The sequence below is a fragment of the Callorhinus ursinus genome, unplaced genomic scaffold, assembly GCF_003265705.2.
Source record: "Callorhinus ursinus isolate GAN/ISIS: 27379988/994484 unplaced genomic scaffold, GSC_fseal_2.0 scaffold52, whole genome shotgun sequence".
Taxonomy (NCBI): Eukaryota; Metazoa; Chordata; class Mammalia; order Carnivora; family Otariidae; genus Callorhinus; species Callorhinus ursinus.
Genome location: NW_027397114.1, coordinates 5,531,097 through 5,547,006, shown reverse-complemented (window position 1 = coordinate 5,547,006; position 15,910 = coordinate 5,531,097). Strand labels below are relative to the sequence as shown.

Sequence of the window (15,910 nt, the reverse complement as noted above, 5' to 3'; positions counted from 1 at the left end):
TTAATCATTATCTTCTATTCTCTGGGTGGGAGGTGGAGTCTAGGACGGAGTGGGAAGGGCTAGAATCAGAGGTTTAAAAAGGGAAGTTTCCCTTGTGGCCTTTCTTTCCGGTGCCAGGATACTTGTCATGACTGCCATGGTGAGATTTAATACTTATTGAGAACTGGTTTATTTTTATGCTTCTGATTTTCTATGAGTATTGTCTCTTTCTTCTTGCTTAATACTTAGTACAGTGGTTTTTAAAGGGGCCAGCCTGTGTTTCCCATGCACTGGGGCTGGAGATCTCAGGCGACACTTTCAGGCCTTGGGCGGACAGTGTCTTGGGCGCAGCAACTGCAGGGATAGGATTTAGCAAGGACCACTTGGTGCAGATACCCCTTCTTTGTTGCGGCTTTTCCTTTCAGTCTAAAAATCTCAGACTCTAAGTCTCAGAGATTTTGTGCTTTTTGTTTGCTTTGCTTTGAAATATGGGAGTATCCACCAAGGTTCCTTCCAGGTCTCAAGATTCTAGGAATTTGTAGTGCCTTTGGGTTTGTTATATTTTATTTATTTGTATTGTCATGCACATTTTCAGATGAAGAAATGGAGGCATAGAATTCTGACCCTCGAGGTGCTCATTTAGAGAGAGAAGAATGAAACTCCCTTTTGAAAGTGTAGGAGCCTTTTCTTTCCAGATTCACTAGGGTGGATAATGGTTGTTTTTGGCATTAACCTGGTAATAGTGTGTTTTATGCTCAGTCCCCAGTGCCTAGTATAATGCTGGCATATAGTAGGCACTAAATAAATAGCTTCTAGTTGTGCTTGGCCCTCTGGTTGGCATTGACTGAAATGAAATAGATTAAGTTCTTAGTAGCAGAAAGAATCACGCTCTGGTTATTTTCCTAGGAACATAGACAGACCTATGGGAACACTCGGGAACCTCTCTTGGAAAACCTGACCAGCGAGTATGACTTGGATCTTTTCCGAAGAGCACAAGCCCGGGCTTCAGAGGATTTGGTGAGTATTAAGACCTTCAAGTTTGTGGAGCACTTGTGAAGGGCTTGTACAACTGCCGAGAAAAGTGATCAGCAATCAGTTGATGGGAAATAAATGTCCTTTGGTCCTTTGCTACATGAGTCTCTTTCCCCTCCCCCAGCTGTCCTTTTCAGGATGATCCTCCTTCCCATTCATATTTAAAATTAATTTCCCCTCCTCCCTTCCTTTTCCCTGACCGTTTTCCCCTCTTCACCTCACCTCCCAGAAGGACCTGTTTGGTGGGAGTGTTGAGGCCGGTTTAGACAATAGTTGCCCCTTGGTCTCACTTGGGCAATTTGCAATTCTGAGAGCCTCTAGATTGGTGGCTAAGCCTCTCTTCTTGTTCTCATAACCCCCCCACTCCCAGGAACTAGCCTTTACCAGGGTTCCTCAGCCCTCCAGTCTAGCTCTAAAAAGAGAACAGTGAAGAAGAATAATGGAAAAGGCTGTGGTTAGTTGTTTTATAAAGGAAATTAATATTTGACCTAGCTACATTTTATCTATGAAGCTGGTTTTCTGTTACGGTTTTTACTTACAGTTAGTTTCACTTAGTTTTCATACCCTAGGCAGAATTTTCAGCAAGGTTGCTTTAAAAAAATTGTGGTACCTCTGATTTAACAGATTAAATGTGTTGAGGGAAACTTAGCTTGTAGAGTGAACATCGTCTTTACCCTTTTTTTTAATTATATCAACTACTTCATTCACAAATCTTCAAATATACTTGTTGGAAACTTGGAGGAGGCAGGGTTTGGTAGCTGCTTTCTCCTGCTCTGGAGCAGAGCATTTCCTATCACAACTCTCCACCTGGTTAGGCTTAAAAATTCCTGTAGGGCGCCTGGGTGGCTCAGTTGTGTTAAGCTACTGCCTTCGGCTCGGGTCATGATCCCGGGATTCCGGAATCGAGTCCTGCATCAGGCTCCCTGCTTGATGGGGAGTCTGCTTCTCCCTCTGACCCCACCCCCTCTTGTGCTCTCTCTCTCTCAAATAAATAAATAAAATCTTTAAAAAAAAAAAATTTTCTTCCTATAGTCAGCTCCTAGCCACTGAGTAGAGATTGATATCCAAAAATACTTTCTACTTTATCTGGAGTTTAGATTACAGTATTAAAGCACTGTCCATGTTTCAAAAATATTTTTTCAGGGACCTACGTTGAGAGGATGACCCACATAAACCCTGTGGATTTATGTCACACAGATCCATACAGTTTTAGAAGTAGTAAAGCACATTCTAGATAATCTTTTCTGTTTGGTTTTAGAATGTTTTGTAAGGGTGGGGCATTTGTATTTGTGATTGCCTTTATAAAACAGTTTGGTGGGGTGCCTGGGTGGCTCAGTCGTTAAGCGTCTGCCTTCAGCTCAGGTCATGATCCTGGGGTCCTGGGATCAAGCCTGCATCGGGCTCCCTGCTCCGTGGGAAGCCTGCTTCTGCCTCTCCCACTCCCCCTGCTTGGGTTCCCTCTCTCACTGTGTCTCTCTCTGTCAAATGAATAAATAAAATCTTTAAAAAAAAAAAAAAGTTTGGTGTAGGCTGATTAAAAACAAAATTTTAGCAAGGACTTTTTCTGAGGTTCTAGAGACGAGGCCCACCCACAGCATGGTAGGGAGCAGAGAAAAGCCACAGTCTGTTGAGACCTGTGTTTCCAGGCAGTGTAGATCGTGAGTTTTCTAGAACCCATCCTGACTAAAAGGTAGCCCTCTTTAGTGCAAGTTTCTCATGAGTTAGAAGGCAATTCTATTTTTTCTCCTAGCCTAGCATGGTGGCATGCAAACAAGCGTACTAGAGGCTTTTTAAAAACAAAGGTGATTGATTGTAATCCTCTGACTTTCTGATTTCTTCTCTACAATAGGAGAAGTTAAGGCTGCAAGGCCAAATTACAGAGGGGAGCAACATGATTAAAACAATTGCTTTTGGTCGTTATGAGCTTGATACTTGGTACCATTCTCCCTATCCCGAAGAATATGCACGCCTGGGACGTCTCTACATGTGCGAATTCTGTTTAAAGTACATGAAGAGCCAAACAATACTCCGCCGACACATGGTAAGCAGTCTAGGGTTCTCTGATCATGATGGTGATGAGCCAGAGGAGCTCTAGATGTTGACCTCTACCTGGATGATCTCCATCTCTAAGCCTCCCTCTCTCAGTGGTCCATAGTAAAGGCAGAAAGGCATTGGAAATGGAAAGACAAATTTCAGGGTGGGAAGGAATCAGCCTGTGGCCTGGCTGGTGCCATGTGGCACCCAAAGCAGCTGATGTCCCATAACCACATCCTGTCACACACATTGACTTGTCTTTTTTCTTGCTGCCTGCTCTTTACCATTTCTCCTTGGGATATCAATTACCTCTGCCCACAGTTTTTATGTGTCCCAAACTAGATAAAAACAAGTAGACTAAATTAGATTGACTTCATTAGGGCAAGGACGATGTGACTCACTTTGTATCCTTAGCAACCAGCGTGGGCAGGAAGTGCCCAGTAAATGTTTGTTGAATGAGCGCGTATTTAAAGGAGACAAATTATGAAATTAACCAAATGGGTGCTTTGGTGCGTTCTCCCAAGTTTAGTGCTTTCTGGTTCCTGAACATTGTCCTTGCTATTCAAATAGGAAGAAAGATGTGACACTCATTTTATTGTTCATAAATATGCTCACTAGGTATTTTGTAGCTTTAAGTCATTTTTCATTTCCTAGCTGAAGAATGAAAAATCTTGTCTTAAATAAGGGAATTTCTGGGAGCAGGGATGGGGAAGAGAGGAAGGAGCTTTTTGGGCAGGACACCTTCCTTTTCCTATTTCTGTCATCCCAGCATAATTTGGCTCTAAGACCTTTTAGGGTGTCCCTCCTTCCATCCCCTTCCCCCTTTATTTACCAGGTTTTCTGTGTGCTGAACACCTACGTCCCAGGCTTTCCCAGAGTTCCTGTCCTTCTACTCTTGTCCCCAGTTGGGTTGGGGGATAACTGCATTTTGTGTTCTCATCTCTGGGACACATACTCTGTAGTGTTGCGGCCCAGAACCTCCCCTGTGAATTCAGCCCGCCAGACTCCTGCACACTTGACTTGACTCGGGGGGAGAGGGACTGAGGGATGAAGGACTGGTCGGGCCACTAGGCCACAGGGGTGAGGGTAGCAGAGGACTGGTCTCCGTGGTTGTAGACCATGGAGATAAACCAAAATCCGGTTTTCCTGTGTGAAAGTAAGGCTGGTATTTTTACTGATGTGAACTGCTTACCGTTTAGGTTTTACTTCTTCCTTTTTGTTTCTGGTTATTTCGTGGCATTAACCAATAAAATAGCCCAAAAGGGCAAGACATAGTAGTAGGCGGGGAAAACAAAGGGTTTGAATAAATCTGAGGGTCAAGTAAACATTTTGAATATTTGAGGATCTGCAGTACGGGAGGTACAAAAATTGATTTTCAGGAATTAAAAACCTGTGTTTTTGTCTACACCTATTCTGATTCCCATTGCTTCATGAGTAAACGCTGAAATGGGCCACCTTTGGCCATTCAGCCAACAGCTTGGCTTGTTTCTAAACAATTGTTGTATTAGTTGGGTTATTGTTGGAAAGAGCCAGCATGAATAAATGGGTGGATATAGGAATTAGCCTAGGGGTGCAGCTTTCTTGAAGCAATTCCAGTTAGTATTTGGATTTACATGTGACAATTGGTGCGTGATTCTTGAGTTGACCAGAAGTCACAGTAAAACTGGGTAGAAAATGTTCCATATACATCTGCTTCCTAAATGATACTATTTAATGTATTTACATAAAACCTTGTAAGAATTCACATATTTACAGCAATGGCTGACTGGCTGCATTAAATCCTTTAGCAATTGAGGGTGAGGAAAGGGGTACTTTGTGCCTCCTTGTGGCCAGGTGCCCACCTACCCCTGCAGTTTCTTGCTGCTGAACCAGGCTGCCTTGCCTTTTTTTTTTTAAGCCACAGAAGGACTTGCTCATCTTCCTTATATAACAAAGGGAACACTTTGGTAGGGGTTAGTCTTTATTGTCATGGGCCTGTTTTCTAATCTGAAGAAAAGATTAATGGTTATGTGGTAACAAAGTTTACTGGTAAAGGTGAACATCAAGTATTCCTTCTTTTCCTTAGCAACTCTAAGCTGCTGGAAGTAAGCTGCTTAAGAATTTCCTGTTGGCACAGGGCGTTTTAGAATCGAGGGTATTTTTTATTTATCTGGCTTTTACATGGTAGATGATTTTAATCTCCTGGGTTGAAACAGGGCCAGAACTTGTTCTAAACTGTTATAAAAATACCGTAAACACACTACTATGATTTTAGAAGCCGTTAATTGTTTTACTAAAAAAAACAAAAAAACAACTTTTGCCGTACATTCTCAAGTGTGTCCAGCTGTCTGTCATCTCCACTAACTAAATTTGACCTGTGATTCATTTTTCCTTTTGAGCAGCAGTCTTGTTGGGGAAGGTTTGTTTCCCTGATATAAATTCCATTCTCTTGCAGGCTAAATGTGTGTGGAAACACCCACCTGGCGATGAGATCTATCGTAAAGGCTCCATCTCCGTGTTTGAAGTGGATGGCAAGAAAAACAAGGTGAGAAGGAGGTGTGGTGGTGGAGGGTGTATATTCACAGGTCTTGGAAGCAATTTACCCTGTCTCCATCTCCCCTTGTAAAGAAGATAGGACTCTGCTGTTGACCAAAGCACACTTGCTGCCTCATCAACAATGATATGATCTTTAATTTTAGGCCTTTATCTGATAAATTTAGGAATCACTGGCCCATGCATGAATTCTGTCTCTGCTTCCAGATCTACTGCCAAAATCTGTGCCTGTTGGCCAAGCTTTTTCTGGACCATAAGACGTTATATTATGATGTGGAACCCTTCCTGTTTTATGTTATGACAGAAGCGGACAACACCGGCTGTCACCTGATTGGATATTTTTCCAAGGTCAGCAGGATCTGGAGATTAAGAAGCTACCTGCCCCAGCAGGGTGATTGATGTTGGCATTTGGGGACCTAGATCCCTGACAGGAAGAGGCAGTACCCTGGGCAATGACAGTCCTTCCCTTAAGGGTTGGGGAGGAGGGTTGCAGAAATCCATGTATCAGAGATTGTTTAATGAAAGTATGTAATTCTTTATTAAAAGCTTCTGGTTTATTCATTTCTGGACTTGTGGGTTAGAGCTACCTATTAATTACTGGCCAAGGCCCTACCTGCTAACCCCGAAGCCCACATTTTGTAGTCAAGCCAATGCTCCTAGCTTTGCCCTCTGTTGTTAGCCTAAAACCAGGAATATATTCCTTCCGCCTAGTTTTCTAGCTAGGCTCATTCTCTGATAAGGCCACTGTGCCTTTGAAGGCTGAAGGCCAGGTTTTGCTTCTGACTTTTTATTAGGAACTTTATTGAAATCTCATTCACATGCCACACACTTGACTCATTTAAAGCGCATGGCTCGGCGGTTTTGTACCATCAGAGTAGTGCAGCAATCACGTAGGCCCTCCGCGCCATTCTTCTTACCCCGGCAAGCACCCCCAAAGCAGCACCGCCCGTTTCCCCTCCACCACTGTCAGCCCTATCTCTGTAAGTGTGCCTGTCTTGAGCATTTTGTATAAAGGGAACCATACAGTATGTGATCTGATTATTGACTCCCTTCCAGACTGGGGGCTTACTGTTGGGGATCCCTCTTTTCCAGTAGGCAGCCCCCTTTTGAAAAATTACATTTACAGAGGGTTGCCCTGACCGACTCAGCAATCAAACCTTGCCCTGCTCTGTGACTAGAAGGAACTCAGTCAGCCCCCTTAAAATGAGACTGGTCTCTGAGCTAGGGAGAGCCTGGCATGGCTGGCTTCGGCCATCGTAGGAAACAGTGTGCATGGGAACAGCTGTGAGCGTGACAGCCACTCCCCGGGACTGCTTAACCAGACAGTTTGCCAGCAGCCTTCTTTTGTGTTGGTGGGACTGCTGACACCTTGGGTTCCAAACCCTCCTGACATGCTTTCATCTGTTTTGCTCTTGACTTCAGGAAAAGAATTCATTCCTCAACTACAACGTGTCGTGTATCCTCACCATGCCTCAGTACATGAGACAGGGCTATGGCAAGATGCTCATCGATTTCAGTAAGTGGGACTGCTCCAGCCTGGGCTCCTCGAGCTGCAGGGGTGACAGGAACGGTTGGGTCTCTAGTTCCTGGCGTGCAGCAGGTGAACGGCTACGTGGACAGAATCTGAATGTCCTTGGTCAGCCAGGTGTTACCTGGAATCTTCCATGAATACAGGACTCAGTTGCTACCTGATAGTGGGGGAAATAGAGGATAAGAAAGAAAGCTCATGAGGATTATCCCCATTTGAGACTTAGGAACAGCACATACATGCATAAGGCTTCAAATCTATTCCTGGATTAGGGATTGCAGTTTTGTAAGGACTTTTCTAGCGGCAATTCCTGTACCTGATAGAGGCTCTGGGCCTCTGTAGTAGTGTATTCTGTATTTGGGAATTTGCCGCCTCGAGTTTATTTGTAATCCCCGAATCAGTACTCTTGGCACTTTTGCAGTCCGTTGTGGACATGCACACAGCAGCAAGAAGGAAGTCACCGCATTTTCTCCGCTCTGGTCAAACAAGCAGGTGCCTTGTTTCGGCTCTCAGTGTAAACACATGTTTTTTTACAGGCGTTAGTGCCATGCTTTTCATATTTTTGTGCATTTTGTTGCTGATTTTATTATTTTTAAGGATTTTATTTGAGAGACACAGAGCATGAGGGGGGCGGGCGGGGGGGGGAGCGGGAGGTGGCAGAGGGAGAAGAAGTAGGCTCCCCACTGAGCAGGGAGCTTGACACTAGCCTGGATCCCACTGGGCTGAAGGCAGACAACTGACTGAGCCATCCAGTCACCCTTGTTGCTGATTTTAAATGGCCCCTAGGTGTAGTGCCGAAATGGCATCTACAAAGGCTGTGTCTCTGTCTTACAGAGAAAATACCCGTATTTGACAGGCTTCATTTAGGCATAGGTGATTGTGCTGTTGGCCAGGAGTAATGTGCTAATGAGTCAACAGTGTATATTTAAAAAGGTATTCTTGAACAGAAACACATAGAACAAGGTGACCATCATGATGGGTTGATGAAAATATGACCAGAGGCTTACAGAAACCTAACCCTGTTTCCCCTAGGAGCAGTGGTTCAGTGTTTGCTAACTTAGTGCTTGCCGTGACTTTGTAGAATGTAACTCCTGTAAATGATGAGAATCAACTGTATTTTGTTCAGTGTTCATTGTCCTATGAGATTTTAGTCAGAATTACGATTCTTAGAGTTAGCCTTCTAGCCCATCACTTCCCAGCTATGGGAAGTGATGAAATCAGGAAGTGGCAAAATCCATGGAGGAGGGGGCCCTATATCTTGGAACCGGTGACACCTATTTTAGAAACTTGATTTTATGTAGATTTCTAAACATACATACAAGTGTAGAATAGTTGGATAATAAAAGACCTTGTAATGTATGATTAGTATTTCATGGCCAATCTTGTTTTACCTCCATTCTCAACCTCAATTACTTTCACATCTCTAAAAGATAAGCTGTATTTCACATTAAAAAAAACCAAACCTCCCCAAATTCCTTTAACCCGAAGTTACAGTATTCAAATTTCCCTGATTTTGTGATTTTTGTTCCTTTTAAAGAAAACACACATGTAATTTTACATGTTCCACATACAATTGATACATTGTGATTGATCGATGTGGCTTGTAAATCACTTTTAATCTGAAAGTTCCCACTCCCATCTCTTTCCTGTATTTCTTTCCTATTTATTTGTTGAAAGCACATTAGTTTTCCACTAGCATTTTGCAGAAATTGGATTTTGTGGACTGCATCCCCATAATACTCAACATTAGTCGTTCAGATGTTAGAACCAGAGGCTTCAGGAGATTCAATGCTGAGATAATCTATTCTTAAAATCGAAAAATCTCAAAAAATATAAAAAGTGACATAATGAAATGGCTTCCCATCTCTGTTCCCAGCACACACCTACAGATTACCACTGATTAAAGTTTCTATCTTGTGAAACCTTCCAGAGTTTTCCTAATGTCTAGTACAGCTAAATGCAAACTCCCCATTCTTCCCCTTTGGCTTACCCCAAGGCAGCATGCTGCACAGCAGCCGCCCCACATTGAATGTCTGACCCCTAGTTGGTACTGTGAAGCAGCCTGTCCTCAGGCCTTCCTTGTTGACACAGTGGTGTTTGTGATTAGGATAAAATAGTGCCTGCATTTTGTTCCTCGGTAGGTTACTTACTTTCCAAAGTGGAAGAAAAAGTCGGCTCCCCGGAACGTCCCCTCTCCGACTTGGGGCTCATAAGCTATCGCAGTTACTGGAAAGAAGTACTTCTCCGTTACCTGCATAATTTCCAAGGCAAAGAGATTTCTATCAAAGGTTGGTTTTTGGCTCTTTAGGATAGTTGGTACCCAAGATGTTAATACCGCTGAACATTCCAGTTTTTCTACTTGGCCCTGCTATGCTTGGTAACCTGCAAAGAGAATACCCCTTCCGTGCTTCATCTGAATATGAGAACAGAAGGCCCACTGGATGCGGGCCACTGAAGAGACCCTCCGGAAAGTGCCTAAGGATTCCAGAGCGTTTGGCCCTTTGGGAATGGCTATATGATTTTGGTTTTACAAACCTGGAGTGGTTAACACTTTAATTCTATTTTTTTTTAAGATTTTATTTATTTATTTGACAGACAGCGACAGAGGGAACACAAGCAGGGGGAGTGGGAGAGGGAGAAGCAGGCTTCCCACTGAGCAGAGAGCCCGATGTGGGGCTCGATCCCAGGACTCTGGGATCATGACCTGAGCCAAAGGCAGATGCTTAACGACTGAGCCACCCAGGCGTCCCTAACACTTTAATTCTTAACGAAAGTCAAAAAGGAAGAAAAACGTGAATATTTTTTTTCCAAGTCTTTTGGCAAACATAGGGGCTGATAAGACATGCCTGTATATTTATGTAAGGGTAGAAGAATTAGTCAGGTCTGTCTTTGACCTTGATTTCTATACAGGTCAGAGTGATTTCTTGCTGTAGTATTTCCCTTTTGTAGTTATTAGGACTGGTCAAATAAATGCTTTGTAAGCTTTCTCTGAACAGGTTGGGTTAAGTATCAGATTTCAACCATCTGGATTTCCTCTAAGCAAGGTGGGGGGCTTGGCTTGGTGGGGGTCGGTGAAGGTGGGGGTCTGCACTTTGGCCCGGTTCTCAGTAGCGCTTCTATTTCAGAAATTAGCCAGGAGACAGCTGTGAATCCAGTGGACATTGTCAGCACTCTGCAAGCCCTTCAGATGCTCAAGTACTGGAAAGGAAAACACCTAGTTTTAAAGAGACAGGTAAAGTTTTTGAAGTTTTTGTCAGCTGCTGGCTTAGTGCTAAATGTCTCTTGAGGCTTAGCAGAGCAAAATGGGGCCTTAATACCCGAAAAGCCGCCTTCTCTCCTTAAGGGGGTTTGCCTACATGTATCTTTTTTTTTTTTTAAAGCATGCAACGATGCCTGTTAGGCTTACTTCTTATCTTGTCCTTATCTGAAGCTTTTAGTAAGCTCCTGTCTCAAATTTGGATGACACAAGCAAAGGAGCTCAGTTAAGCAGCTTTGTGTCACACAGCACTTCTGATGATTTTCTTAGATTGGAGCAAATTGCTCATCTGAGGGAAATCCTCATAAACTCTAGGACTTGTGCACTTGTTTTCTTTTTTAAAAGATATTTAAAAATATCTTTGTGGAAGTGCACTTCAAAAAAAAAAAAAGATATATATATATCTGAGCATGGTGACTGATGCTGGGTTTGAGATCACCTGAGATCACCACCTGAGCCAAAACCAAGAGTCGGATACCCAACCTACCAGACTTCCCCGGTGCCCCTCATGCAAGTGCTTTTAAATTCTTTAAACAAATGGCATCTCAACTCATGCCCGCTTTTTTTTTTTAAATGATTGTTTGTTTGTTTTTTTTTAAGATTTTATTTATTTATTTAACTGACAGAGAGAGAGAGAGAGACAGCGTGAGAGGGAACACAAGCAGGGGGAGTGGGAGAGGGAGAAGCAGGCTTCTGGCTGAGCAGGGAGCCTGATGCGGGGCTCGATCCCAGCACCCTGGGATCATGACCTGAGCCGAAGGCAGTTGCTTAACCAACTGAGCCGCCCAGGCGCCCCTCATGCCCACTTTTAATTTGTTTTAGTTGACTCACGTGTAAGGGAAGGTGAATATTGAATAATGATGTTAGTTCTTCCTGAGGATAGTTGGAAATGGTTTCTCTAGGAAAACGTTTTCTAAATCAAAAGATAGTCTTTTATATCTTTGTATTATTCCATTAGTATATTAATAAAGACATTTTCTTTGAATGTGTAGAGTCATTTTTCCTATTGTTCTCCCGCAGGACCTGATTGACGAGTGGATAGCCAAAGAGGCCAAAAGATCCAATTCCAATAAAACCATGGATCCAAGCTGTTTAAAATGGACCCCTCCCAAGGGCACTTAAAGTGACCTGTTACTCTGAGCCAGCGAACCCCAGCAGTAGGAATCCGTACCCTAGGGATCTGTCTGTCATTTCTGTTGCTCTTGTGATTGGCAAGTACAGTATCCTTTGGGAAGGCCATCCCCCTCAGGACTGTCCTGGCTCCGACCCTCGTGTTCACTGCAGACGCTGGTTCTGAGGAACTGTTGTTTCGGCCTCAGTGAGGTTGCCCGGATGGGATCTCTGTTAGACTTGGGAGCAGATCCCTCGTAGCACTGACCCAAGGTGTTCTGTTTGGTACTGTACCTGTCCAGTCACTGGTTCTCCTCATGGCCTCTAGCCCCATGAGGTTGTGTTGTGTCTTCTAAACTTTGTACTAGTGCTTCTTGCTGCCCGGTCACCAGACTTCCAAACCATGGTTTGCCACCACCAGGACCTTTCCAGTTACTCCTTACATGTGTTTTTTTTGGAAGAGCAGGGAAGAGGTAACATTTCTGACTCTGTACTGGGAGGGGTCCATTCCCTTTGGATTTTATTTCACTTCAAGTTTTTCCGCCATTTTTATTGAAAGACCGGTTTTTGATCAGTGTCAAGCTGACGAGAGACCAGTATTTTTTAAGACTCTCCCAGGGACTCGTCTTGGTAACCGCACATAATTTATCTGAATGAAATGGAGAGGAGAATTGACAGGTGGTGATTCTGTACTTTGATTTGAGTTCACCAGTGGGCAGCGTGTTGGTGGAAGGAAACGAGTCCTTTTTGCCTCACCAGAAAGTGCCCAGCCCTAAATGTTTTCCTCCCTTGTGACCCCCTGCCCCTTTTTACATTTGCGGGGGCCGGTGTCCGGCTCTCCCTTTCATGCTGCATGCTCACAGTTCATAAGACTGCAGAACCCTCTTCCCCGTCGCTCTGATCTGGCACGCCTGTCCTTCTGCCTCAGTTGCATTGATTTTTGCCTGAACCTCCTCAGAGAAGTAGGAAATGATTGCACATCTCCTCTCAGCCCATGACTCAGCAAGGCAGAGTGCCGCCCCCACCCACCCCCTCCCAGCGTTTGCTCCTACAGTGCCTCACCCTCCCTTCTGGGACTGAAGTGCTCCTGCCCTTCCAAGAACTCCCATTTCCTTTTTGGGATTTGACACCTTCCCCCCTCCCCCCCTCTTCTCTGCTCTCTTGTGTTTGGTTCCAAGCAAAGGAAGAGCCACTCCCTCTAATTTCTCTCCAGCCCATTATAACCCGCTATCTTGGGGCAGCTTTGGATGTAGGACATGTGCTCCCCTTCCCGACTTGGTCTCCAACACTGCTGTCTTCGAGTGGAGCCCTCCCCACGGTCCCAACTCTGGTCATTTGTGCCTTTCTCTTGTCCTCTCTGTACACTACTTATACTCACTGTGGGTTGGGGGGAGCCCCTTTTCAGCATGTCAGTGGCAGCCCCCCACCAGTTTCAGTGTCACTGTTAATGTTTATCCAAAAGCAACTTCACTGGGGGTTTTCTTAAGGGGTAAAGGTCTTTTACCGAAGCTAACCCTTCCCCACATGTGGTAGAATGTGCTGTTCTATATCTACTCCTCAATAAAGCATGTTCTCTGCTCAAGCCTGTTTCACTCAGGGGCTCTTCTTTAAGTCTGCAAAGGGTGCAGCCGACCTGCCGCTAATAGTGAGCACAGTTGGCGTTTATTTTCCCCAGCAGTGAGGGCACTGTTGAGGGATGTGGTTTGTGGCTGTGGGATTTTTTTTTTTCTCTGATGCAGGCTATCTATAGAGGGAGTGATTACTCTGAACTTGTCTAATTTGTGGGAAGAATTCTCTGCCTCACTTGGTTGCCGCTAATGGGTATGCATAGTAATGACAAGTCAATATTACTCCTTTTTTTTTTTAAAGCTGTATGCCCAACGTGGGACCCTAACTCAACCCCAAGATCAAGAGTTGCATGCTTCTCCAACTGAGCCAGCCTTGCGCTTCAGTGTTATTCATTCTTAAGGTCATTTTCCTGTGATTTCAAGGGCAAGGGCACCGGCAGGAAGTTGGGATAAATGGGGTACAATGGATACTTGGGATGGGGTGGGGACAGGTTTATCCCTCCTCATCTCCAAGTTCATTTGCCAATAGAGAACATTGTCCCCCTGCCCCCCAGTCATGGATTCTCCCAGCTTGAGAGGATTTCTGAAAGCTGCGTTGTCCTGTAGCATTTATCCAGCGCCTGCAAATGGGCCGGCACTTCCTTGGATGCTGGAAGTTGTATTTGCTGGGGTGGTTTTGCTCACCATAGTAGGGTTGAGAACCTATCCTGGTGGATAAACTCGGGGTTCTCCTTTGTAAGGTTAGAGTCCTGTGTGCCACTTACTGGGGTGGAGACTGGGTTGGAGAGAAGCTTGAGGTTACAGAAATACCCTTTTTATACTGTTAGAATGATGTATGCCCAAATCTCCCCATTGTAGATAATTTGTAACAAAGGGAAATTCTGCTCCCTCACATTTTGAAAATATAGGGGTAGGTAATAATGAACCATGCGAGTAGATGCTGAGGGGTCAGGGCACTTGAAGTTTTGTGCACCGCCAGGCCCCCAAGACTCCTGATTGCCACCCAACTTTCCTTACCAAAAAATAAAAAGAAGATTTCTCTGGTTTAAATCCCTCACAGGTATGGAAACACAGAATTTACTTCCTTAGCAACTTTGTGTAAAAGTGTCCCCTCTGACTCTACCTGCATGAGAGCAACTCCGCTGTTGGGCTCCTTCCTTAGCAGAGCAAGTCCAGAACTGTTCTGGATCCAGCTCCCGAAATCCTTTAAGAGGAAGCGCCTACTCTATCTGGAGGATGAAGGGAGCCCTGACATGCTGGTTGCTTCCTATATGCTTGGCACTGCTGGGTGCCTTCCTCCTGCCTCCTCTGACCCCCATGTCAGCCCCGGTGCAGGAGACATTCACACTGGTTTGGCAGAAGGAGACCGGGAGCCTAAGGTGACAGCAATGAGGGCAGAGAACTCATTTTGGTCTGTCCAACTTGAGAACTTCCACCCTCCCCTCTACCATTTGCTTTCTCTACTTTTTTAGTTCTGTAATGATTAATCATCCTTTCCTTTTTAGTTAGGTTGCCGGGCTTCAGCCACAGGCCCCCATGCTTCTAGTGGCTTCCATTACAAGAAAAATAATGAAATTGGTGGAAGCTTTCAGATGAAAGAAGGGATTTTAATTGATTCTATAAGTAGCATTTGGGGACCAGAGACCCAGGAAGCAGCAACTGTTCCCCATTCTGACACTGCTGCTGATTTAGGAATAAGCTGTTCAGTAAGCACTGTCCCTTGACTGGTTTCCCTCCTCACCACACCTCTGTAAGGTGGGTATTCTCTGCCTCTTTCTCATTGGAAAGTTGGGGGCTTAGAGGTCTTGCCTCTGGGTTATGGAGCCCCAGCCCTGATATTCTCATTCCAAACCCATTCCTAAAAGCTGTCAGGAGGACTCTGATGCTGTGTCTGTTCCCATTTCTCACAAGGAGGAGTAGTGAGTCAAGTGATTGGTAACAATATGGTTTACCCTTTACGGAGCAAGAGGACACTTAGCTTTGTTTCGTCCCTGCAGTTCTGGGCAGATTGCCTGCCTCGGCTTAAGAATGACCTCGAATGGAGTTGATGTGAAGGCAGTTGGTTCAGGTCGATGTTGGGGCTACATGTGAAAGGCCAGTAGAAAAGACCACAGCTTGCTCTCAGTACACATTCCTTCTGGAATACAGAATGGAATGGAACGCAACGCATCTTAAAGGTATATTAGTAACTTCAAGTGTAATTCTAAACCTGCCTGCCTTTGTCTGAAGAGCAATTGCTAAGCCAAATGGCATTCCAGAAGCAGGGTTTGTGTGAGCCATGCCAGGATCAAGCAGTGTAACTCTCAGCAGTGATCCTTTCTACCTTTTATCTCTTCTGACCTTTTGAGAAGAATCCTGGAATTGGATCTTCTTGAACGCACATGATGCAAATATGCACACATTTGTCTACAGTTCAGGAAATTGGACCTTTGAAGTCCATTACTAGACTGGGCTCAAATAAGAAACCTTGGTTTGGGGCACCTGGGTGACTGTTGATTAAGTGGCTGCCTTTGGCTCAGGTCATGATCCCAGAGTCCCATGATCGGGCCCTGCACGGGGCTCCCTGCTTGTGGCCCTCCCCCCCCCCACTCTCAAGTGAATATATAAAATCTTTAAGAGAAGGAAAGAAAGAAACCTTGGTTTGAAACAAATTCTCCCTGAGCAGGTATGAACCCTGCCATCACTCACCCCAAGGCCCTAAACTGGCTTGAGTGTGCAGGCTCAAATAACAGGTCGCACTGAGTGAAGCAGAGTGACCACCAAGGGAGCAAGCCTGGCTCGCTGTGGCGCTCTGTTTCCTCCATGGCCTCACAAGTGCAGGTATATACGAAATGTGGCCCAGCGTTCTGCATGTTACTAGAATAAAGTGAA

At 44.8% G+C, this 15,910-nt stretch overlaps 1 protein-coding gene across 2 annotated transcripts in view; it reads left to right on the top strand.

Annotated features, from left to right (window-relative positions):
- Positions 1–13,053, top strand: part of KAT7 (lysine acetyltransferase 7) — a 31,755-nt gene extending 18,702 nt beyond the window's left edge. For both annotated transcript variants that reach the window (XM_025859296.2, XM_025859295.2), the window contains 8 exons: positions 886–996; positions 2,861–3,052; positions 5,480–5,569; positions 5,785–5,925; positions 7,000–7,093; positions 9,247–9,393; positions 10,231–10,337; positions 11,382–13,053. In XM_025859296.2, coding sequence (XP_025715081.1) covers positions 886–996; positions 2,861–3,052; positions 5,480–5,569; positions 5,785–5,925; positions 7,000–7,093; positions 9,247–9,393; positions 10,231–10,337; positions 11,382–11,483 — 984 coding nt within the window. In that variant the 3' untranslated portion in view covers positions 11,484–13,053. The remainder of the gene's footprint in view (positions 1–885; positions 997–2,860; positions 3,053–5,479; positions 5,570–5,784; positions 5,926–6,999; positions 7,094–9,246; positions 9,394–10,230; positions 10,338–11,381) is intronic.
- The last annotated feature ends 2,857 nt before the right edge of the window (positions 13,054–15,910 follow it).